This window comes from Vulpes vulpes, chromosome 11, assembly GCF_048418805.1.
Source record: "Vulpes vulpes isolate BD-2025 chromosome 11, VulVul3, whole genome shotgun sequence".
Lineage (NCBI taxonomy): Eukaryota > Metazoa > Chordata > Mammalia > Carnivora > Canidae > Vulpes > Vulpes vulpes.
This window is the reverse complement of record NC_132790.1, coordinates 15,721,485-15,747,076: the sequence shown is the minus strand read 5'-3', so window position 1 is coordinate 15,747,076 and position 25,592 is coordinate 15,721,485. Positions and strand designations below refer to the sequence as shown.

The 25,592-nt window shown below is 40.3% G+C and overlaps 1 protein-coding gene across 8 annotated transcripts; it reads right to left on the bottom strand.

Annotated features, from left to right (window-relative positions):
• Positions 1 to 183: 183 nt before the first annotated feature.
• On the bottom strand, positions 184 to 25,020 carry ZBED5 (zinc finger BED-type containing 5). 8 transcript variants are annotated; one of them, XR_011995336.1, is made up of 3 exons: positions 24,085 to 24,309; positions 22,385 to 22,499; positions 184 to 1,438 (listed from the first exon to the last, which is right to left on the bottom strand). XR_011995336.1 is itself a non-coding variant. In XM_072727268.1 (3 exons), exon 3 carries the CDS (start codon positions 21,204 to 21,206, stop codon positions 19,122 to 19,124), a length of 2,085 nt encoding a protein of 694 aa, XP_072583369.1. In that variant the 5' UTR covers positions 21,207 to 21,347; positions 22,385 to 22,499; positions 23,666 to 25,020; the 3' UTR covers positions 19,050 to 19,121. The 8 variants fall into 8 exon arrangements, 7 of the variants coding, with proteins under 7 accessions (XP_072583369.1, XP_072583368.1, XP_025864032.2 ...); XM_072727268.1 differs by lacking the exon at positions 184 to 1,438 and adding an exon at positions 19,050 to 21,347 and having other exon boundaries at positions 23,666 to 25,020; XM_072727267.1 differs by lacking the exon at positions 184 to 1,438 and adding an exon at positions 19,050 to 21,347 and having other exon boundaries at positions 23,754 to 24,993.
• Between the last annotated feature and the right edge of the window lie 572 nt (positions 25,021 to 25,592).

The following is a 25,592-nucleotide window of genomic DNA, read 5'->3' as shown; positions in this document are numbered from 1 at the left end:
TTTGTCTGACTCCCAAAATTTTGATCTTCCCAATCACCAATGATGTCTTCTAAGAAGTGATAAGAAAGGAAATGATGTGAAGGAAATTTCAGTTTCAGTAAGGAGCAGGGGTAGGGGAAATGAGTAGGCTCTGGCTGAAAGAGGAATTATGTAAGGATAAGTCTTAACTCATACATACAAAGGTTCGTAGCAAATATTTAATGAATGTTTGTAAAATAGTATTATATTTAAGGGATTATGTTTAAGGGAGGAACTAATGAATGCTGGGTATCTAAAATATGAATAAAATTTTATCTCTATTCTTAATTCTCAATCTCATATAGCAGATACAACTTAAATTCTACAGAATAGTAATAATACTTGATGTGAACAAAATGCTATGGGAGCTGTGGGTTAATGCTCAACCCCTTTCTAATCTTAAAAACTGGAAAGCTAGTATGTGACATTTCCCAGACTCCTTTTCAGTTAGAATTCTAGATGTGATTTAGCTCAATGGATTTTGTGAGAAATGAATTCAGAACTAAGCCATGTGAGGAGAAAGGAAAGATACATGGAATCTAATTTGCTTGTGTGGGTTTGGCAGAGGTGATGTATGTGATTCTGGAGCTAGCAGTTTCCTGTAACAGCAGTAGCAGAAGCAGCAGTAGCAGCAGCAAAAGTAATGCAGTTCCGTGGTGAACAACAATGGCAGCAGCTTCCTACAGTAACAGTAGTGGAAACATTTTTAATCATGGAAGAAATAAATGGTTGTGAGGGCTGAAGGTTATTCCAAGGAGTTGGACTTCGAAGTTGCTCCTCTACTTCTTTCAATGATTTTGTAAGCACACAATTCCTCATTTTAAATCTCTTTTTGCCTAAACTAGATGATTTCTGTGTTATGCAACTGAACACTGATGCAGTAATAAGAAAAGTTGTTAAGGAATGACTTTCTGGGAAATGGGAATGCGGGATGCCTTATCTGATTTTGGATGTTTCTGAAAGCAGCAAGGATCTGCTTACTATTAGTGGAGACTGGTGGTCCAAGATACACAGAAGAGAAACAGTTACTTAAATTATCACCTATGGACTACTAAACTAGCAAAATGTAAGCCAAAGATAATTTCTGCCATCACATGGAAAGAGTCTCCTTGAGAATACAGGCAACAGAGGAAGGCAGTGTCAAGTGATGACAAGGGATAGATTCTTATTGACATCTGAATCCTTGGAAAAGTCTATCTGTAGACTTTTCAGTTACATTAAAAAATATATTCCATTTTTGCTTTAAAAAATCATCATCTGAGGATACCTTAGTGGCTCAACCAGTAAAGTGTCCAATTCCTGATTTTGGCTCAAGTCATGATCTCTGGGTCCTGAGATGGAGCCCTGCATTGGGCTTGCACTGGGCATGGAGCCTGCTTAAAATTCTCTCTCTCACCATCTGCCCCTCCTCACGTCATTTCTAAAAAGAAAAAAAAAAAAAAAAGCCCAAAATTACCATCTGGTGTCATCTGGAATGAGGTACCTATCAAAAGTAAGACTTTGGTGGATCAACTGGTTGCTAAGTTAGAGTATTATGAAATGCACAAGGAATACAAGTGCAGGGACTGCTTCTAATTGTGCTAGAAAAACTAAAGAAAATTATAGGCTCAAGATTTCCCATTTTTAACTCAGAACATGTTTAAAAAACCAGGGTTTTTCTATGATTGCCCTAAAAGCATCCTTTATCTCTTAGAGCTGTAAGTCTAACATACCAAAAATTAGAAACAGAATCTTCTTTAGTAAAATGCTGAATTATGATAGAGGTAGAATTAACAGCTTCACTTGATCTCTAATGTTCAAGTTAGGGTACTGACACCAAGAGTTGTATTCCAAACAAAAATAAATGGTGTCCTGTTCTGCCAAACACCACTGAGTGTCCCTTGCCTGCAGAAGTTGCTCCCTTCTTGCCCTCATCTATCTTCCTTGAAAACCCTAGAGAGAGACCTTATAGTAACCAATCTCCAAGAAGATCCCAGTGATTTTCATCTCATAGTATTAAATGCTCCTGTGCAGTTTCCTCCCACACTGAATAGGGCTGACCTTTATAACCCATAGGATATCACAGAAATGATGGTGTATAGCTTCCAAGGCCAGGCCATAAAAGACAGAAGTATCAAACCTATGAAAAAAAGGGTTAGGAGGAAGAAACATTGAAGGGGTTGTTATTTGTATTGGATCATCTACCCTTAATTATGACCCCCCCAAAGACCTAGAGCACACCCTCTCTTCACCCTATAGCATGAACAAATAGATTGGTGAGTACAGCACTAGCATCCCTTCCTGTTCTCTGGGGATAAAGGTTGCATGGGTTGCCATTCAAATGGGTTTTCTAATTTTAACAATGGTAAGGGATGCTGAGGTCAGGTAGCAGAACACAACAGCTATATAGACACAGTGGGCGCAATTACCAATACATAGTAGTATCAGAGTAGTAACTGAGGCAGCCCCAATAGCTCAGCGGTTTAGCGCCGCCTTCAGCCCAGGGCGTGATCCTGGAGACCCGGGATCGAGTCCCACTTTGGGCTCCCTGCATGGAGCCTGCTTCTCCCTCTGCCTGTGTCTCTGCCTTTCTTTCTCTCACTCTCTCTAATAAATAAATAAAATCTTTAAGAAAAAAAAAAAGAGTAGTAACTGAAAGGTTCTGATCTACAGAAATCTTTGGTGGTGGTTAACTCTTTATAGTTTCCAGTATTAAAATAGAAGGGTTAACTCACTAAGGTTGTAAATATTTGTGTAACTGAACAATCCTTAGGTTGGGAAAACAGAAGCTTGACTAGAGATATCACTAAAAGTAATGTGATAGTTTTCACCCACTTTCTAATTCTGGAAAGTTCACAAACCCAGAGGCCCTTGAATATAGAGTAATGCTATGTAACTATGAAAAAAGACCTTGTGATAACATCAGAAGTATGATGTGTGAATCTTTCTCTCAGTCTTTCCCCAAAGGGACATACAGTTATTTCCTAGTATAAAACTGTGCACTGGTAGAGGGGAAAGAGGGAAGACATGAACAATGGTTAATTCCTGGTGACTCAGGATCCTATGCACACAAGACTCACTGGTCTTATTGTATATCCCCAACATCCAGTAGCAGCTTGCCTTTAGAACTCTTTAGTGGTCTTCTGAAGACTCAGTTCCAGTGTCAGCAGGGAGGGAACAATGTGCAAAGTTAGGGTGTTGTCCTATAGCAGGGATTAACAAATTAGAGTTTGAGGGCTAAACCTGGCCCACATCCTGTTTTTTTGTAGTCTTTAAGAATGGCTCTTACATTTTTTAAAAAACATTTTATTTATTTGACAGAGACAGAGAGAGCAGAGTGGGAGGGAGGGGCAGAGGGTGAGGGAGAAGCAGACTCTCTCCTGAGCATGGAGCTCAACATGGGGATCCATCCCAGGACTCTGGGATCATGATCTAAGCCAAAGGCTGACACCTAACTGACTGAGCCACCCAGATGCCCTGCCTTTTACGCTCTTGAAGGGTTATAAACAAACAAAAAAAGAATATGTAACAGATACCATATGTGATCCTTAAACCCTAGAATATTTACTATCTGGCCCTTAACAGGAGAAAGTTTGCCAACTCCTGTTCTATAGTATTACGTGTTGTGAACTAGCAACTAATAGAGTGCTGTTTCTCCCTTATCTACAGCACAAAATCTGGGGAAGCCAGGAGTAAAATGGACACCTCCCACTATTACACCTATTGATTTACTCATAAAATGTTTTGCTTTCTATTTCCATAATTTTGAGGTTTGGACCATTTAATGGTCTTAGTATCTGAGGGAGGAATATGCTTCCCAGAAAACTCAACAATGGTTCCACTTAACTGGAAGTTTATACTACTAGTTGACTATTTTGGGCTCTTCTTGACATTAGAACAATGGGTGGGGGGGGGGAAGAGGTTATAATGTAGGCTGGGAAAATTAATCCTTGATATCAAGGGGAAGTGTAATTGCTGCTACATAATAGGAGCAAGGATGAGAATGTCTTACACCTGGGAGATGCTTTGGGTCACCTCCTACCTAGCACTGCCATGTACAGTAGAAAATAGTAAACTATAGCAGTTGAATTCAAGCAGAAGCACCAAGGACTCATTCCTGAAGAATAAGCATTACCACATCATGTGAAAACTTCAACCAGCAGTAGAGGCTGGCAAAATGAATATGAAATACACAATGATGGATGTTGTACAAAAAGCCTCAAGAGCAGTTGTAGAAATGAGGATATAGTATTTACACATCTCCTTTGTTCTGTTTTATATATATATCTATATATGTTAATCATACCCATTATCTTTTGTCCTACTTGATATAAAGTATATTTGTAGTTTAATTAATGATATTGTACTGATGTTAACTTATTAGCTTGTGTAATTATAATATGGTGATGTGAGATGTTAACTATAAGAAATTAGGTGAAGGGTGTTGGTACTATGTTTGCAACTTTTCTGTAAGTCTAAATTTATTTCAAAATAAAAAGCTAAGAAAGCACAATTATCATAAAAATATATAAAATATGTATTATAATATAGAAATACATATAATAGAAAGTGATGAAATTTTAGATACAACCTGGCAATAAAAAATAAGATGAACTTACTTAATGTTTTATCTTTTTTAAAAATACAAATGGCATCGAGTATTTCTTCTAAATTACACTAGTCATACCAGGAATTTTTCTTCTATAATTTCTTCAGTTAATGCTGCCTTAAAATTCTCTCTCATATCTTCTTTGGAACTATGAGAGAAATATTGGAATCTGGATTTTTCTTACATCTTAAACCACCTCTCCTCCAGTTCTTTTGGAGTAATTTTTCAGCTTATTCTTCCAGTTTTGCTTATTTGCTCTTCATCAAAGTTCATTTGTAGCTTAGACCATGCTTTAATTTTTTATTTTAACAATCTTTAACTTGTTCCTTTTTCATGAAATTTAGACACAATATTCTCTCAGTCTCTAATATTCCTCTGGGGATATTCTGCATAAGGATTAAATTTTTGAAGTACTTGTACCATCGTGCTTAGAACAACGCTGGACACTACACCCCATTATGCAATAAATAATTATCATTTCCAAAATCCTCCTCTGCTTTCTCTAATAACAATGTTAGTTCCTTTGTTGATTGGTGTCAACCTTTCATAGTATTTGTTTTCCTCAGGTATATGGTGGTTCTTGATTTTGTATTCATCTTCCCTGGGTATTTGGTGGTTCTTCATCTTGGTATTCCTGTGCATAATGCTCTTTCTTTTTACCACACTTTTCTCTGATGATTGTGAGGGAGAGCAGTAACTAATATTCTGGGTATGAGGCTTCCTTTCCTGAATATAGGGTACTGCCTGGCTCCTCTGCCGTAAGTTTCTAGAGTTACTCAGCTAGCTTAGGGGCAAATACCATTCCACAGTACCCTTAACTTTGAAGAACGAATGGAGGGAGAAACCCAACTCAACAAGAGGTTTCAAATTCCATTCCTTTATGGTTGCTCTAGCACTGTGCCTTTCCCCTACACCCCAACTCCCTGTTAACCATTATCTCTGAAGCCTGACTCTTCCTCTGATTTCATATGCCCTCTGCCTTTCAAGGAGTCCTCAAAATTCCAAATCTGCCGGCAATTCTGGGCTCCAAATCTCTTCAATAATCTTGATTGGGTTTTTTTTGTTTGTTTTTACAATTCTATGCCTTGGTTACCTGGCAAATTCAGATTCATGCATTAAGACTCAAAAGTAGTTTTTCTTCTTCAATTCATAATTCTTTAATCATATTTCTTCTCTGACCTTACATGGCTTCTTGTTTACACATTTGTTACTTAAAAATGTCGGTGTCCTTTCACACTAAACTGAATAAATCAACAAATCTCCAAAGGTCTTTCAGTGACACTAGTGTGCCACCAGATTCTATTCCTTATATGGTCTTGTTGAGAGGTAACTTAACACTTCATGTGCTTTTTAGATGACTAATATTATGATATTACTAAAATTTGAAATTTATGGTACCATGGATAGAGAATGAAAAGAATTTAACTTGTCCTATCTCTGAAGAAAATGATTAGGATGAACAATCCTAGGAAAAACAGTTAGGATGGAAATGGCTTATTCTATTTTAGATAACAGGTAATTTTAACACTTTAGAATGACTCATTTTTAGACAAGTTTATGCTAACCCTACATTATTACTATGTATTCAATGGGTGAGTAATAGAGGGAACACTATGGGCTTTGTCTGGCAGATGTGATTTGGTTTCCTCAGGTTTGCTACTTATTAGCTTTATCAAACTGGATAAGCAACGGGAACACCCTGAGCCTGTGGGAGGGCAGTCTTCTAAAATGGCTCACAGTGCTCTCTGCCTCCTGATATTCATGTCTTTGTGTAATACTCTCTCCTCTTTTTTTTTGGGGGGGGGGGAGGGCGGCATATTCCCCATGCTCTACTTTTCGTCCCTGTGACTTATTTATAATGGGAAGTTTGTACCTCTTAGACCCCTTCACCTCTTTTCCCCCATCCTCCTAAAATCCCTTTTCTTGGGCAACCACCACTTTATTGTTTTATGTGTCCGTTTCTATTATAACACTCTCTCCTCTTGAATGTGGGCTGGATCAAGTAACTTGTTTTTGTTCTGTTTTTAAAAATCATTAAAAATTCATTTTTTATAGTTCTTCTAAAGGCTGGGAAGTTCAAGATCAAGGTGCTGACAGATTTGGTGTCTGGTGAGAGAGCCTGCATCCTTGTTCACTTAGTGACTTGCTTTTAATGGAGAAGAGACAAGAAAGTGATGAGATAACAATTCCAAAATTAGGTTGTAAAAGTTTGTGACTTCTGTCTTACTGCCTGGCACTCTCTCCTTGCTCAATTTGATGAAGCCAGGTGGCATGTTGTAAGCAGCCCTAGAAAGGTCCATGTGTTCAAGAGCTGAGGGGGAGCTTCCCAATTAGTCCAACAGCCTGTGAGAAACTGAATCCTGCCAACATGAGTGAGTTTGGAAGTGGATCCTTCCTCAGTGGAGCCTTGACATGGCTGTAGCCCTGGCCAGTAACTTCACTGCAGCCTGTGAAGACTGAAGCAGAGGCTGAAGCTAAGCTGTATCTAAATTCCTGACTTACAGAAACTGTGAGGTAATAAGGTAATTTGTTATGCAGTAGATAATGCAAAGCTTTCACTTCATCTCTGAAAATGAGGTGGATAGCCTACCTCACAGTTATCATAATCAAATGAAATAATGTAAATAAAGCATGACATCTAATATATACATTTTATAAAAGATAACTATTAACTCAAATCTACTAAGGATCTCTACCAGGTAATATCTTGTTATAACACTGCTGACACTAAAATAATGATTTTCAATTATGCTATAGCATTTTACAGGGATTTTTTTTTTTTAAGATTTTATTTATTCATGATAGTCACACAGAGAGACAGAGAGAGAGGCAGAGACACAGGGAGAGGGAGAAGCAGGCTCCATGCAGGGAGCCTGACGTGGGAGTCGATCCCGGGTCTCTAGGATCGGGCCCCGGGGCCAAAGGCAGGCGCCAAACCGCTGCGCCACCCAGGGATCATTTTACAGGGATTTTACAGACATATCTTATTTGATTTGATACTCTTGGAATTTCCTGATAGGAGCATATTTTTGTTCTTCATTAGGAGTCCGTTCTGAGTTTATGCTAAAGAAGTGACTTAGGTAGGGCCTCTAGATAGCCTCAGGATGGGGCTAGTCACCAGAAAGACCTAGAGGTCAGAGGGCTGGGACTTCCAGACCCATGCACTGACATCTGGGAAGGAAAAAGTGGGGGAAGGCTACAGATTAATCTCCGTAAAAATTCATGAACAAGAATCGATGAACTTCTAGGTTGGTAAACATGTGGAGATGTGGGGAGAATGGCCAGCCCAAGAGTATGGAAGCTCCTCACTCCAATACACATTGCCCTGTGCATCTCTTACATTTGCCTTTTCTTTACTTATATCCTTTTATAATAAACTGGTAAAGCTAAGTAAATGTTTCTCTGAGTCCTGTGAGCAGCTCTAGCCAATTACTTGAACTGGAGGGGAGGTTTGTGGGAATGTCTTATCTTTAGCCAGCTGCTAGGATGACAACCTGGACTATTGGTTTTTGAGGGGCAGTGTTGCAGGACTGAGCTCTTAACTGTGGGATCTGACACTATCTCCAGGTAGTGTCAGAATTCAACTAAATTGTAGAACATCTGGGGTGCCTAGCTGGCTCAGCCCGTGAAATATGTGACTCTTGATCTCGGGGTCATAGGTTTGAGCCCTTCATTAAAGTGTAGAGATTACTTAAAGATATAATCATTAGGGGCACCTGGGTGGCTCAGGTCATGATCCCAGAGTCCTGGGATAGAGCCTCATATCAGGCTTCCTGCTCAGCAGGTAGCCTGCTTCTCTATCTGTGCCTCCCCTGCACTCGTGCTCTAATAAATAAAATCTTTTAAAAAATCTTTATATATATATATATATTTAAATATACAATTATTTATTTATTTATTTATTTATTTATTTATTTATTTATTAGAAAGGGGAAACTGCTATAGGCCATAATTTCCTTTGATGAAAAGTTCATTTTCTTCCTATATTATCATCTAATTACAGAAGGCAGATATTTTTTTTAAAGATTTTATTTATTTATTCATGATAGACAGAGAGAGAGAGAGAGGCAGAGACACAGGCAGAGGGAGAAGCAGGCGCCCTGCACGGAGTCCGATGTGGAACTCGATCCTGGGTCTCCAGGATCACGCTCTGGGCCAAAGGCAGACGGAAAACCACTGCACCACCCAGGGATCCCAATATACAATCTTTTAAAAAATAACTGTAGGACACCTGGTCAGTCTGCTGAGAATTGGAGAACTGCTTAGTGTTGTTGAAAAAACCATATCCTGGAAAAAGAGAGTATTATTCCTTTTACAGATGAGGAAACAGAGAGAGAATTTAAGTGACTTGTCGAAGTTTCCACAAGGAGGAAGTATCAGCTGAGATTCAAATCTAGTCTTTTCATTACCATGTAGACATTCAACACTTACTCAATGAACAATTATTAGGTGTCAGGCATTATTCTAGGGCCTGAGAATACAGAGGCAGTTAAGAAAATCAATACACTTCTGCCCTCAAGGAGCTTATATTCCTTTTTATACTATAAAATGGAAATAATTAACTTTGTTAGTTAAATCTTTCCTGTTTATTCTGGATTGACTTTCAATGTTTTATGTCTTGGAAATGTAATATTTACCATCAACTTTGTCCTAATCTGGGTAAATTTCACTAGCATGATAAAGCAGAATCAGGGTTGTTTCAGTATTTTGACTGTTTAACATTAGATAAACGCTCCATGCACATACCAAACAACTTTTCAGTGATTTTCATAACAAGGTCTATGAAAATAAACTTTGAATTTCAGGTCTTTCTTTCATAAGCTCTATTCATCTCTCATTTTGGCAGAGTTTAGTTGATAAGTCTTTTTTTCTTGAGTACAAAATTAAACAAAATAGATACAGTTTATTGGTGTTGCACTATTTAAGGAGTGCTGGACTTATTAGATGCTTGCAGGAACACTGAGAACCTCCTAACTGGTAGTCAATTGATTGTGAAATTATTAAGACTCAGAACTTCAAGCTCACAACACAGTAGAACTCTCTATTATATCTGACACTGAAGCCTTGAGAGTACCTTGTTTTCTAGAACAAGTGCACAGCTTATCAGAGAAAAATTTGTTTCTAAAGCCTTCCCGAAAAGGGATGTTGGCTTAGCTTCTGATGACAATTGTCTGGTCAATTTATGGTGCTTGGATAGATCTTATTTATATTTAAAAGCTGGAATGTGTACTTGAAAAGTGAATTGCTAAAAAAATAAAAAATAAGTAAAATAAAAAAAAAGTGAATTGCTGTTAACGTAGATATGCTCTAGAGTGATCTTCACTGCAGCCTCCTTAAACGGGTGCTTGGTAGGGGAAAAATAGTGAACGAATGTTGCTGAGTGAGTCTGGAAGCTTCCAGAAGTACTTGAGGCTTTGACAATATATCATGACTTCCTACTTTTTTTAATTGGGTGGGTGGGGGGGGAGAGAAACATGAGGGCAAGGAGCGGCAGCGGGAAAGAGAGAAGCAGGCTCCATGCCTAGCGATCCTGATGCAGGGCTCAATTCCAGGTCCCTGAGATCATGACCTGAGCTGAAGTCAGATGCTTAACTGAGCTACCCAGGTGCCCCTATTTCCTACTTCTTATAAGAGATGACTCAACCTTTTCATTTATAAAATAAATTTCATTAAGAATAAAAAATATTTTTGCATTTTAAAGGCCCTTCTCTAAACCCAAAGTACTTTAGTAATTAATTCTTCCATAGATGTATCATGGTTATAACCTGCTGCAGAATTGCCTAACATCTACTAAGTGCTCTGGCAACTGACATCATGTGATTTTTTTTTTAACAAGTATTTTCTTTTCTTTTTTTAAAGATTTTATTTATTTATTCATGAGAGTCAGAAGTGAGAGAAAGGGAGAGAGGCAGAGACACAGGCAGAGGGAGAAGCAGGCTCCATGCCGGGAGCCTGATGTGGAACTGGATCCTGGAACTCCAGGATCACGCCCTGGGCCGAAGGTGGATCAGCTAAACCGCTGAGCCACTCAGGGATCCCCAAGTATTTTCTTTTTAATTAACTTCTACATCCAATGTGGGACTCAAACCCACAACTCCAAAATCAAGAGTCGCATGCACCACCACCAAGCCAGCCTGGCACTCCAAGAGTGATTTTTATTTTTAGAGAGAGAGGGAGAGCATGTGCACAAGCACTGGGGGTGTGTGTTTACAGGATTCTGGGATGGGCAGAGGGAGAGGGCAAGAGAGAATCTTAAGCAGGCTCCACCAATGCACAGCCCAATGTGGAGCTCCTCTCACCACCCTGAGATCATGACCTAAGCCAACATCGAGTCGATTAACTGATTGAGTCATCCAGGTGGCCCCCCAAGAGTGATTTTTAAAATATTGTTTTCTGGAGAGCCTGGATATCTCAGAAGAGCATGCGACTCTTGATCTTGGGGTTGTGAGTTTGAGCCCTGCACGGAGTATAGAGATTACATAAATAAAACTTAAAAAAGATAAAATATTGCTTGTGTAGCATGGTGAAAAACCTTGGAACAAAAGCTTATTCTGTCATCCCAAACCAACTCAGTGCTCTATCATTCGACTAGAGTTTCCACTACATATTTTGGGCAGGGAGGTAGGGGTTACTTCTTTTAAGAATTCTTGAAATCATCTGGTGGAGAAGGTTCAAACCTTAGTTTAAAAATAATGTCAACGGTGAAATTCCTAAGGGTGAGTCCCTTCTGCTCCTCTACCAGAAATTCTGGAATTCTCTTCCTTGAGGGACAGCAAAAAGGACATGGTGGTAGCATGAAAAGTTACTAGATGAGGCTTGGAGATCCAACATCATTTCTTCACTCAATAAAAACAAATTGGAGACTAATCTGGGCATTTTTATGTATCATGGATCTTTGTTTAATGCACTATATTTGCTTATGACAAAAAAAATCACCATTAAATTTTGCATGCTCCCAAATTTAGTCACCAAATTTGTCCCACAAAATCTAGCATGGAGCTATATGGGATGAAAAGAAGTCCAACATAGGTTTCCTGCTCTTAAGAATGGAGATGGAGAATCTTTCAACTAATATGTACATTTTCTAAAAGGGTCTCTTAAGTTCTGGGTCTCCTCAGAAGTATATTAAGAGCCCAGTATCATCTAAACTTTGTGCTCTTCAAAAGATAGGGTCCTATATAGTGGATATTATATCTGTACTAATTGTTATAATAGCTCTTCCATCAGTGCCATCCAACATAATTACAAATACCCCTCGGAGATGGTATCCCCAACTCCTCTTCTTTGAGAACTACAAGTACTTGAAATAAAACTGATAGTCCTTATATTGGCCTCTAATACCCTAAGAAATCTGGTTCATTCCTACATCTTTGACTTCTATCATGCTCATGGTGCTCTTTATTCCATATATACTAATTTTTCTAGTCTTCAAACATACCAAAGCCTTTCTCTATCAAGATGTTTGCAATTGCTTTCTCTCCATCTGGAATATTCTTTTCCCAATCCTTCATTTGAAAGGCTTCTTATCTCTCAGGCTTCAGCTCTAATGTCAGCTTCTCAGATTAACTCAGTTAATGCTCTACTTCATTACTCTGATATTAACCTGTTTTATTTTCTTCACAGCACTTAAGTTTGTCTTTCCAACTAGAATGTAAATTCTTTGAGAGTAAATGACATCTCTACTCCCTTTTGTGTTACTATGGATTTAGTCAAAGTTTTGATACTGCAGCATGTCTATGAATTTTAGGAAGAAAAGGTCGTAGGCACCTACATTACCACCTTAAATCTGAAATTTTAGCTTGCTTGGGGAAACATGTATTTTGCTCAAAGGGATTTGTCAAGAAAGCTATGCTAGCTGCTATATGACAGACTTCATCTGGTCAACAACTAATTCTTCCAAGAAGTTGAAACAATCTTTTAGGGAAATTTGTTTACAACTTCAACAGAAAGTAAATTTTGTTTTTAAAAGATTTTATTATTTGCCAGAGAATCAGAGAAAGAGAGAGAAGAGAGCACACAAGCTGGCAAAGCAGCAGGCACAGGGAGTGGGAGAGGGAGAAGCAGGCTCCCCACTGAGCAGAAAGCCTGATGTGGGGCTCAATCCCAGAACCCTGGGATCATGACATGAGCCCAGGGCAGACATTTAACCAATTGAGCCACTCAGGTGCCGCCAGAAAGTAACTTTTAAGATAGAGGACTACACATACTACTTCTGGCTGGTTATTGCCCCAACAAAGAATATGACTTATTAAAGAAAAAAAATCACATCATATTTACCAGGCTCTTCAACACATTAAAAGAAAAATAAACAAGTTTGATCTCAAGGTTACTTTCTAATTTGAATTATATATCTGATTTGCAACTAGCCCAGCCTTAGCTAATAAGTAAAATACATTTATCAAGTTGTCCTACTAAGAGAAATAAGTGGTATTTGATGATACCTAATGTCAACATATACATTGATTTTGTTTCTGGTCTATGAAATAGTACCAGTGGGAGAATTCTGAATGATGAAACTAAGGCAGATGACTAAATAAGCAGAGATCAGGCTACCTTATAATGAGATGGCACTCATCTCATCATTGAGGTTAAGTATACCAATAAATTCTAGTTTTATATTGCTTTCCCTTTACACTACTATGTTATGACAATTCTGTCAATGGTAATAGAAAATCTAATGTGAACTATCTTAAACAATAAAGGGCATTTACTGGCCTATGTAACAAAAAAATTACAGGCAGGATAGTGACCAAGTGTGGTTCAGTCAGAGCTCTGATTAAATTTCTAAGTTTTTGGCTCTATCAAAACTTGTATTTTTGCTTTATCCCAGCCTAGAGAGATGCAGCAATTCCAGGTCTCCCAAGTACCTAGGATCTTTTTTTTTTTTTTTTAAAGATTTTATTTATTTATTCATGATAGACATAGAGAGAGAGGTAGAGACATAGGCAGAGGGAGAAGCAGGCTCCATGCCGGGAGCCCGATGCGGGACGCGATCCCAGGACTCCAGGATCGCGCCCTGGGCCAAAGGCAGGCGCCAAGCAGCCGAGCCACCCAGGGATCCCCTCCAAGTACCTAGGATCTTTATTTCTTTTTCTTTTAAAGATTTTATTTATTTATTCATGAGACACACACACAGAGGCTGAGACATAGGCAGAGGAAGAAGCAGGATCCTCACAGGAAGCCCAATGGGGGACTCGATCCCCGGGCTCCAGGATCATGCCCTGAGCCGAACACAGATGCTCAGCCTCTGAACCACCCAGGATCCCAGGATGCCAATTTCTTAAAGAGTCAGGAAGCTTCTTTTCTCAGAGCTGCTATAATAATCTGCCTTTGCTTTTCACCAGCCTATACTAGGTCACAGGATACTGTGAACGAATTCCGGTGGTCAGAGTAATACTATGCCTTAATAAATTTAGATCCAGGTTTCTGAATATTTCTAAGTGCAATGGTATTACACTCACCAATGTATTTCCAATGGTAGATCATAACTCAAGAATGCATCGTGAAATTAATCTTTGGGTCCTAATCATTATTTAAAAAAATAAAGATTTGAGATTGCATTGCATATATAGAGTACTGTTTTATGAAACTTTGGTGCTCACACACATACACACATCTGGATTATAGTGTAAAGTTTGTTTCTTATCATGAATTGGGGACAAAAATGTTTGAAAGCTTTCTTAGGCAAAGTAGGTTCATTCCCCAAATGAGAGTGGAGTCAGCTGTTGCTTAAGTACATAGATTATGTAAGGGAAAAATGGGTACCTGAAAGAAAATTGATAGTTTACAACAGGAAAATAGATGCTGGGGATAGAGTCAACAATTTCTACTGCAGCCTGACACTTTATTTATTTTTAAAATTTTTATTTATTTATGATAGTCACACACAGAGAGAGAGAGAGGCAGAGGGAGAAGCAGGCTCCATGCACCGGAAGCCCAACGTGGGACTCAATCCCAGATCCCCAGGATCGCGCCCTGGGCCAAAGGCAGGCGCCAAACCGCCGTGCCACCCAGGGATCCCCACTTTATTTAATCTATACTGGATTTCAGGCAGCCCGGGTGGCTCAGCGGTTTAGCGCCCCCTTCAGCCCAGGGCATGATACTGGAGAACCGGGATCAAGTCCCACGTCAGGCTCCCTGCATGGAGCCTGCTTCTCCCTCTGCCTGTGTCTCTGCCTCTGCCTGTGTCTCTGCCTCTCTCTCTGTGTGTGTATCTCTCATTAATAAATAAATAAATAAAATCTTTAAAAAAAAAAAAGGTAAAAAAAAATCTATACTGGATTTCAATAATCATAACCAAGCTTATTTTAATTTTTCCAATGTTTTCTCAATTTCAAAGTACATCTCCCTTCCAAAAAAGCACTTAATTCCTTCCCCAATAAGTATCCATGATGGGACAATTTAAAAATTTTATCATTTGGTTGGTAAAAGTATTATGGCAAAAGACTCACTGTTTTTTTTTTGTTGTTGTTGTTGTTTTGCAAAAGACTCATTGTAAAGTTTGGCTTCAGGGCACCTGGGTGGCTCAGTGGTTGAGCATCTACCTTCAGCTCAGGTCATGATACCAGAGTGCTGGGATTGAGTCCTAGGTCAGGCTTCCCACAAAATAAATAAATAAAGCTTGGCTTCTAGGATAAAACCTCTCGTATTTCAAATAACTGAGTACATCTTTATCATCACCCTGATCTTTAGTTAGGTTTAAATTTGGATCTTACTTGACAAGAACTTTAGAGCTCATTTTAGTTTAAGTCAAGAAACTAAAGCCTATAGAAGATGAAAGGCAGTTAATTAGTTGCAGAACATGTCTCTTGACACCTGCTTCAGAACTCTTTCCATTGTACTAATTAAGTGCAGTTATACCAACTTTAAAAGATGAAAGCAAGTACTAAACATGAGTATGTTCCAGAGGTACCTAGATTTATACTGCTGATGGATTCTTCCAAGAGTTGTAGGTAAATTTTATTTTGGGGAGTAAAACTGCATTTTTAAGGCAACATGGGAGGTGACTTAAAAAATGCCACTTCTGAAGTCTTTGTGAGGCAAAGAATAGTCATTGCTTTATATGTTTAAGGCAGGCTAAGAAATTAAAGCCAATTTTTATAATGTTACAATATAAGTTGTATTTCACCTTAATACTTTTTTATCTTTTAAGGTAGGGAATTCAATCCACTGAGCACTTTTTGTTATGATTAGAAACTAAGTTCTATGAGCCTAAAGAAGTCTTAGATACAAGAAATTACAATCAGTGTATTTATGTGTGATACTAGGAAACAATCCTCATTAAGCAATCAAGGCAATTTCAATTAATTACTTTTTATTACTATTATTTTTAAAGTAAACTCTGCCTAATGTGGGTCTCGAACTCATGACCCTGAGATCAAGAGTCACATGCTCTACCAACTGAGCCAGCCAGGCACTGTAATTTCAATTACTTTAAATATCTAGAGTCAAAGTGGAAATCTGATTTTGGGTTAGATACATTAGGCGAGCTATGTTTTGTGCACAGGCAGAGAGAGAAGCTGTCATTTGAAGAGGTCAGAGTATTTTTTTAGCCCCCAAATCTCTTCCATTGAAATGCTACCCAGTTCTTTAAGACTTGTTTCTTCTTTTATGTGAGAGGGTTTATGAGAGGCTTCCCTCTAGCTCCAGATATAACTTCTAGTATCTGGAGCCTTAGGGAGTACTGACAGAAGAGTAACCAAAGGGCTTTAGAGTACAAAGGAAAGGGAGTCTGGCAGTGCTCAAGACTTTGTTTGCTTTGCTTTTATTCAGGAAAGGCAAAGTCTGAAGGGTAGGTAGGATTTAAACATAAAGGAAAAGAATCTTCTGTTTTGGGATTCACTCATGGTACCTACAGTAGGTTAGGGTAAGAGATGTTATGTCTGGAACTAGATTTGCGTATCATTCAGCAGGAACTAAAAGTGCACTGTCCCTAACCATACATGGTATCCACAGGTTAGTCCTCATAGGTTACAGAATAGGTGAGAAGTTAGCATCAAGAACCAAGTTGGGTAGTGTTGGCATTAAAGTGGGTCAGACGGTAGGATCCTAGTCAACAGATTTGGGTTTAATGCAAAGATCTAGACTCAGAGAAGGTTACAGGTAAAGAACTGGAAAGAAAGAGAGGTCTTTTACCTCAAGAGGATGATATCCTGAACAAATAACTTAATCAAGGGCCCAGGTTCAGTAATCACATGAGTTTCATTAGACTTGAAGTATCAGCCAGACATGGACGTTATAGCATTGTACATGCCTCGCAAATTAGGGTAGATTTAATTCTAGGAAGTTGACAAAAAGTACCGCATATATGAGCGATTATGAGGAATCTTTTTAGTGAATTAATTTTCCTTGGTGGCAATTTAATCTCTATTTTTACATAGTTTTATATTAAAGCAGTCATATTTTGAAGTAGCCAGCTAATTTTAGATCTAGAAAAAAAATACAGAATTTGAAAGAAATGTTCAGATTTTAGTATGGAGTTTTAGCTATACTCCCAAGTCACTGTTTGATGTTCTTAATAAAGATGTAAAAAGTAATGATCACAAAAAGTACCATCCATGGGAAAGACCCATTCTTTGTTTTGTTTAAGTAAGCTCTACACCCAATGTGGGGCTTGAATTCATGAACCCTGAGATCAGGAGTTGCACGCTCTGCTGAGCCAGTCAGGCACTCCAAGGTTTTAAATTACATTCTGCTATGTATTTTTTTTTTTTTTTTAAAGATTTTATTTATTCATGAGAGACACAGAAAGAGAGGCAGAAACATAGGCAGAGGGAGAAGCAGGCTTCATGCTGGGAGCCCAACATGGGACTCGATCCCAGGTCTCCAGTATCACACCTTGGGCCAAAGGCGGCGCTAAACCGCTGAGCCACCCCGGCTGAGACATTGTGCTACTTAATGTGTGATCTTAGGCAAATTCAAAAGTTACTTGATACCATAGGATTGCTGTAAAGATTGATAGCATACAAGAATCTAGTAAGATAAAGTAGATGCTTAATAATGTGACAAAACCTGGGACAGAAATGCTTAATCTTGCTGCCTTAGATTGGGTCAGATCCTATGGACTGGAAGGCTGCTAAGCCTCCAGAGAACAAAAACCCAGACTAGAAGTGAGTGTGGATGTAAAGTTTAAATGGGACTTTGGATATGGAAGATAACTAATATTTATTGTATATTTTTTTTCTATCACCTACTGTTAGGAATTTTAGATAGGTACTCATCTGATCTTATTAATAACCCTCAAGGTATAATTTTACAGATGAGAAAACTGAGGTAGAGGAGGGCTCAAACTGCCCAATGGTAAATAGCTCTCATTAAGCAGTGGAGCAAGTCCCCCAACATAATCATGCTACTACATTCTGCCTTAGTGAGGGGAGGCCCTTCTACTCCCCAAAACGGGAACTAGATTTGAATACGTGAGATTAAATAAATAATGGCTACCTCTACAGGAGTAATACAAAATATCTGACACTGAACTGGTGACCTGTGAAATGATTTAACGTGGGAGAGGGACAGGAAATTCTGACCTTTCAAAGAATTCTAAAGATAAATTGGTAAGAGTTTCAAGTCTAATCATCTTCAAGTATACTAAAACCTTAGTCTGCAGTATATGGCATATACAATACTCTAGATAGGAACTGAGAAACAACAAAAATATCTGATAATATTTTCCATACTTCCCTTTCCCCTAATAGTTCAGCTTTGATCAAAGCTGTGACATTATTTAGGGACTTCTACTTAATGACCACACTGAATTCTAGGTAAAAGAATAATTGAGCCCAAACCATAAAGGGTAACTGACATTCTGTACACATGCAGATATACAAATATAAGCTACCATACCCCATTCCATTTCTCGTTGATTCACCAAAATATTTTTTACTGAGAATTTTACTTTAGAAGGCCTTTTGCTAGGCAATGGAGACATAGAGCTGAATAAGACCTCCTATGAGCTCAGTCCAATAACACTGGGAATCACAAGGCTACCAAGCAGTTCACACTTGAGACAGGCACACACACACACACACACACACACAAAAAAAAAAGGGCCAAAACAGAAAGATATATAGAATCAAAATACCAAGGATAAATTAGGTCAAACTATTGAAAAGCAAATAGGAGTTTGTTGGGAAGCAAGGGGAAGGAGTATTTTTTGAGATCTGAAAGCATGAAAGTGTGATGTGTTTAGGGAATGGCAAGGTGTTCCATGTGATTGGAGAGCTGTGGGGTAGGCAGGACTAGAAAGATTCATAGATCCCAAGGAACTGAGGTTTTATCTTGTAGACCAACACTTCCCACGGTTATGACCATGGAACTCTTTGAAATTATAATGTGAAGAAGAAATACCAATAATACATGCTTAAAACCTAAAACTTCTGATTCTTTTAGCTTTCTTAAAATCTAAGTATAAAAAATATGAATCATTTTATTTAAAACCCCAAAATACTGGAGATGAAATCATCTTTTATTTTCATCTTATATTTGGTTATCAAGAGACATGCAAAACCCTCTAATTTCAATGAGAACAGTGTTTTTGTGTCTTTTTATCACATATCCGCTTAATATTAGGTGTAATGTTACTAAGTCGAATCCTCATATGTGGTGCAGCATCAAGTCTTTTCCTGTATTTTGTTTTTGTTGCAGCATAATATGAAAATCCTGTTTCACACAGGTGCATCGTAGCAAAAGGAAGAAGTACACGAACTGCACGCCTCGCAATGCTTGGGTACTCTTGAATTAGGCTACTCCAAAAATCATTTAGTGAAAGTTCACTAAAATTTTGTTTCACTTGAGAATCAGATGTTAAATCAATCAGGCTCTCATAGTCCCGTGCTACTAATGAGGCTGGTTTAACAGTTACTGTAAACGGATTTCTAACCCAAGTGTTATTGTCATTTGTTACAGGAAAATATTTTAACAGAGTAGATCGCAAACCCCTTAGGTGCTGCACAATGGCACTACAAATATCTTTATCAACTGTAGAATTGATTTCAGTCAAAAAGTCACTGAGTGTAGGAAAACAATCAAAGTTTTCTTCTTCTACAGATGAAGCCCAAAATTCCAATTTTCTTAACAATGATGACATTTTATCAAATACTGTGAAAACGGTTACATTTTTTCCTTGCATTGATAGATTAACCTCATTTAATTTAGTAAAAATATCTGCAAGATATGCAAGTCTTAGCAGCCAAGATGAATTTGTTAAACAGTCAGACAGTCGAAAAGCTGAATCCATGAAAACCAACAGCTCACGACGAAGCTCAAAAAGTCTTACAAGAACTTTACCTCGGGAAAGCCACCTCACCTCTGTATTCAGAAGAAGTGCTGTGTGCTGGGCACCCATTTCCTCACATAAAATTTTTAGTAGCCTGGATTGATGTGGCCGAGCTTTAATGTAATTGATGATTTGTACTGCCTGATCTAGCACATTTTTCAGAGATGTAGGCATTATTTTAACTGCTAGTGCATGTCTATATAATAGGCAGTGACTACTGGTGCTTTCGGGAGCCACATATTTTATCAAGGTGACCGCCTCAGCAATTTTCCCATCCATTGCCCTAGAAGCATCACTACAAACATCAACACATTTTTCCCATTCAATTTCATGTTTCTGCATAAAACTGTTGATGCAGTTGAAAATTTCTTCACCAGTAGCATTACTTTGCAAAGACTCACATAAGAGTAGGTCTTCCTCAATAGATTTATTAAACCTGTAACGAACAAACACAAGCAGCACTGCAAGTCCTGAAACATCAGCTGATTCATCTAGTTGCAGTGAAAACCCATCACAAATTTTCAGTCTACATACAAGCTCTTCTTCAATGTCAGCAGCAAGATCCTTAATCCGACGTGCAACAGTACTATTTGATAGTTGTACTGCATCTATTTTTTTGCTATACTGTTCGTCAAACATCCGCATCACAACGTCTTTTGCACAAGGCTTGATAAGCAATTCTCCAATAGTATGAGCCTCTCCACTCAGGGCTATATGGTAACTTACATTGTATGATGCCTCTGTAGCACTTTCATTATCTGTATTGACAATTTTAGGTGTTGGAGGTTTATTATTTTCAGGTGAATCAAGATGTTGCTTGAAAAAGCTTATGTCTTTGTCTTTATAGGCAGCATGTTTAGTTTCCAAATGTCTTCGAAGCTTACTAGGGGCCAAAGAACTATTTGATAAAATTTTCTTACATAACACACACTGAGCATGAGGCGCATCTCTATTCCCAAAGTAAGTAAATCCAAAAGACAGATAACTTTCATCATATTTTCTTCTTTTTGGTTTCTTACTAAATGTTGTTATTTTGTTGGAACTGGACATAAATTTGACCCTGGAAAGCTCACCTTCTGATTTTTTAGACACTGAAGGTTGCAACTGTTCATTCTCGCTTTGTAATATTCCAACCTTTTGATCGTTTGATTCAGACACAATTTGATAACAAAAAGATTCTACTTCCTGTTTAAGACTTCCTTGTTTCAGCAACAGATCCATAGGCAATGTGTTTGTGGTACAAAACATGATTAATTTAGAATAAACATTGAGTATCACAGATGTATTGAAATTATATGACAGGATACACAGAAGATGAGCAATCATCAAAGAGATGATATAGAGCAACACATCAGTTAATTTGTAAATGCTGCCTATGCATCAATGCGTAGATGGAACATCACACGTTCGTGTATCAGGTGATCTCTCATGCGACTTCCTGGTGCTCTCAGGTATGGCACACCTTTTCTTAAAGGTAGATTATCACATAAAAATAAAGCTATAGAAATGAGTTTAGTAGTCTTAAACTTATATTTTAAAATAAACTATAAAGAAAACTGCTGTTAATATTGATCTTTTTCTCAGAATACTTATGAACTTAGAGAATACTAACAATCTACAAAACACAGTTTGGGAACTGTTAAGCTAAGAAATAATGAAGAGTTGATAAGCGTATTTTTAAGGAAGGGACCTTGAGGAATATGTCCCATGCCAGGGGTTGGCAAACTTTTTCTGTACAGAGCAAAACAGTAAATATTTTTGAGTTTATGGGCCATATGGACTCTCTTGCAACTATTCAACTCTGTAGTTGCAGCATGGTAGCAGGCATAGATACACATAAAAAAAAACAGACACGGTTGTTCCAGTAAATATTTACAAAAACAGGCAGAATAGGCCATATTTTACCAACCCCTTCTCATGGCATATAGTATCTTGGAATCTCTTTTAGCTTTCTGATGCTTACTGCCAGTAGATAGATTCACTGTTGATATACTATACATCTGAAGCCTCCTACCAGGACTAGCCACTACTTTGATAAACTATATTAAAAACACAAAAACACAAAGTTTTGCAAAACACAGAATTCTGTATCCTAGATACTGTGCTAATATTGAAAAATAAGCTGTAGACCAAAAGTTAGCTACTATTTCTCTTGAATTAAAATCACATAAATACTTTTCCAAATTAAGACCCATTGAAAGTAATGTATATTTTACTAATTACTCTGCATTCCATTAACCAGGACCTAAAAGAAAACATAAACTCTTATTTTAATGGCTTCGTTCCTCATATAATTTTAAAAGCATAAATGGAAAGGTAATGCAAATGTTAAGACCTTTCAGGATTACTAACTTTGCAAGTTAAGGCGTACATATTTAGTGCCTACTCAAATAGATGTGCTTTTGATTTAAACTTTATGATTTGGCTACAGAGTAAGCTTTGAATTCTCACGTTACATTCTAAAGCAAAATGGCTTTCCTCCTAATAGCTTGATAGTAAGATACCTGAAATGAAGAGTACTCCCTTCTGCAATCACACTCTCCACCTTGGCAGCTTGAAATGAAGACTCTTCAAAAGAATAAAATTAGGGTATGGGGTGGAAAGGGAGTAACCAAAATCCTAGAATGAGAAAAATTAAAATTAGACACTGCAAAAGCAGAACTAACTACAAACCCCTAAGATGACCCTTCATTACATTTCAGACCTAGGCAGTGCAAGTGATTCTTCACCGCAATGCAGGTGGACTGAAACAGAAGATGCCCAGTAGTAAAAATGATCATATTTTTGTCTCATTTAATGCCCTGGTTAGCCCACTGTTTTTCAAACATTCTACCAACCGCTGACTTGACAGAAAACACCTGTAAAACTTTCAAAAACTAAACCTAACTTTTAAAAGTTACAGCCACATCCTAAGGTCTGTAAAACTAAGCATTAAAATTAATCTAAAACAGAATTCTACAGGGCAGTTACGTGAGATACGCGTTCTTGCTATGACCATTTTTGTCCCCTCAGCCAATTTCCTGTGGTTTCCTAATGCTTGTAACTACTAGATCCCTCATAGAGATCATCTCATTTAATCCTCAAAACAAACGTGAGAGTCAGCGCCTATTAATAACTGCACTTTAGAGGTGAACTAATAGGCGCAGAGAAGTTAAGCCATCCGCTAACCTAACACATCGTGTAAGTGAAGAACTAAGAACAGAACCCAAAAAGTTGGGGCTGCGGAGCCCACGCACGTAGCCGTTCCTTGTGTGTTCCTGAGTACCCTAAATTTCCCAAGCGCTCAAGGGCGGCACAGAGAGAAACATTACAATGGGTGACGGATGCCAGAGAGTTAACGGGTCGCCAACTGGCAGCAGCAGACAGCCCTACCTACACCGGTATTACTGGGGGCAACAGCGCCGTACGTTTTCGTTTCCACAATCCCGATTTTAATTTAGCAACAGAGAACTTGGTGGAGCTGCTGGTTAGGATGGGGATCCCTCCTCTCCCTGGCTACCTGAGGACCCCACAACAGGGCAGGAAGCTTTGTTTTCCTGAAGGCAGGCCTCATCCCCACCTCTTCTGAGGTGCCTTCCCGAATCTCTCGAGGACAAAGACTCTGGACTCCCCTGAGAGTCAAGTTTCTATTCCATTACCCGAAAGGCTGGGGGATGGGAGGGGGTGGGGGCGGGGCGGGGGTGTGGAGAGAAACCCTGTTCTTTTGTCTCTTCTGTGGGTTCAACTGCCAGGGAACACCATCCATTCACCCCCCACCTCCCGGCGGTCGCAGCCGTGAACAATACCCTCAGGGGCAGGAGGGCCGGGTTAAGGAGTGCAGTCCAGTCAGCAAGCCTAGGCAAAGGTGGGTGCGGCTGCCCTTCCAGCACCTACATGCTTCTTTAAACGGTCACTTGGACGTGCTGCCGGGCCAGCCATCCCTCCAGGTCGCAGGTGCGCGCTGCCGGCGGACCGCCGCATCCGGGGGCTCGCCCACCCTCGCCTCCAGAACTCTTCTCTCGCGTCCCCGGGCAGTCTCCTCAGCACCCAACACTATCTCTCTACGTCACCTCCCTCAGGGACGGAGGCCGGTCTTCTCTGCGGCTGGGCTGCAGGGCAGCGCCGCGGTCCCCGGCTGAGCCTGCGGCCGCCATTTTACACGGCTCAAGGCAGCGGCCATTTCGGAGCGCACCGCTCGGCCGCCGAGGCGGCTCTGGGTCCTCACCTTCACCGAGGCCTGAACGGGGTCAAGAGCCAGTCGTCGCGGACTGGAAGGGGGAGCGGAGGGGGAGGGGGATGAAAAACAAAACAAAGGGAAAGGAGGATGCGGGGACAGGGTGATGCTCTCGGCTCAGGGACACCGCCTAGGCCGCCGCCATAGAGATCCGGTTCGCGGCTGGCGCGGTCGCTCCTCTGAAGATAAATTTAGCCCTCGCGAGCAGCCGAACTTAGAGGCTCCGCGAGCGGCTCCGCTGCCGCCCAATCAGCGCCAGAGCTGCCCTCCGCCACCAATCCGCGCTGAGCAGTGGGGCGGGACTAAACGAGAGGCCCAAGCTCGGTGGAGGCGCGCGGCCGGCGGCGGCCGCAGGGCTGCGTCCCGGGCGGCTCGGCGGGCGCTGAGCGTGCGGCGGTGGTTTTGAACTTCCCTGGGCTCCCGTGGGCCCGGACGCCTGTTTAGGGTGCGGGTTCCCGGGGCCTGCCTGCCAGAGCTTGTCGCAGGTCCTGTGGGGCCGACCGGACCCGGGAGTCTGCACGCTCACCGCCCTGGCCGGCGTTCTGCCCGCGCGGCGGGGGTGCGTGTGGATTCGCAGTTACCCCCCGAGGAGGCTGCTCGCGCGACCTCTTTGTTTCCCGAGCCGCACCCCGGCCTCGGGTTGCGCAACCGCCTCCTCCTCCCCTCGGTTTCCCTCCGACGGGGGGGTGGGGTGGGCAGGAGGAAAGGGGCCTTCTCCTTTCCACGCCCCTCCCGACGCGGCTGTGCGTGTGTCGAGGGTCCGGCCGCGAGCTCCGGGGGTGACCCCAGGTGCGGCGAGGCCGCCGCGTAGGAGGGTGCGGGGGTAGCGGCGTCTGCGCCGCGGCCGCGTGCTGGGTCCGGGCACCTGCCGCCAGGGCCACCCTCCGGACCACCCGCTTCGCCAGCTGCAGCGTCCGGGCGCTCTAGGCCTGGCCCGCCCCGTGCCCCTCCCCTCTTAGGAACCTCGAGGCGGAGGTTGTGGGCTGTGTGCGATCCGTGGTGGAGACGGGAGTCGGGTTTTCCAAGCTGGCTCCTTGAAACCTATACACGTCTAGGGGCAATTTGGGAAAGTACGAGTCGCATCAAACAGTAGGTCCCATTGTTTGCAATATGTTAGCCTTCCAAGGCCCCGTGGAAATAGCTAAATGAACATCGAGTCGTGTTTCCAGACGCTCCACCCAAAGACAAAATCCCCAGCTTGTGGTCAAAAGCCGAGGGCACCTTCTGTTTTTCTGAACTACGCTTCTTCCATATGTGAACAAATGTCTTAGGCATAGAGAGAAGCCTACCCCTTGACACAGTTTTCAGGAGGATGGCATAGATGATTTTCTTGGACTGACAATAGAAGACACCATTTGGTCCTAAATATATATATATATATATATATATATATATATATATATATATATTTGGTCCTAAATATTTATTTTTATTTATTTTTTATTTATTTATGATAGTCACACAGAGAGAGAGAGAGGCAGAGACACAGGCAGAGGGAG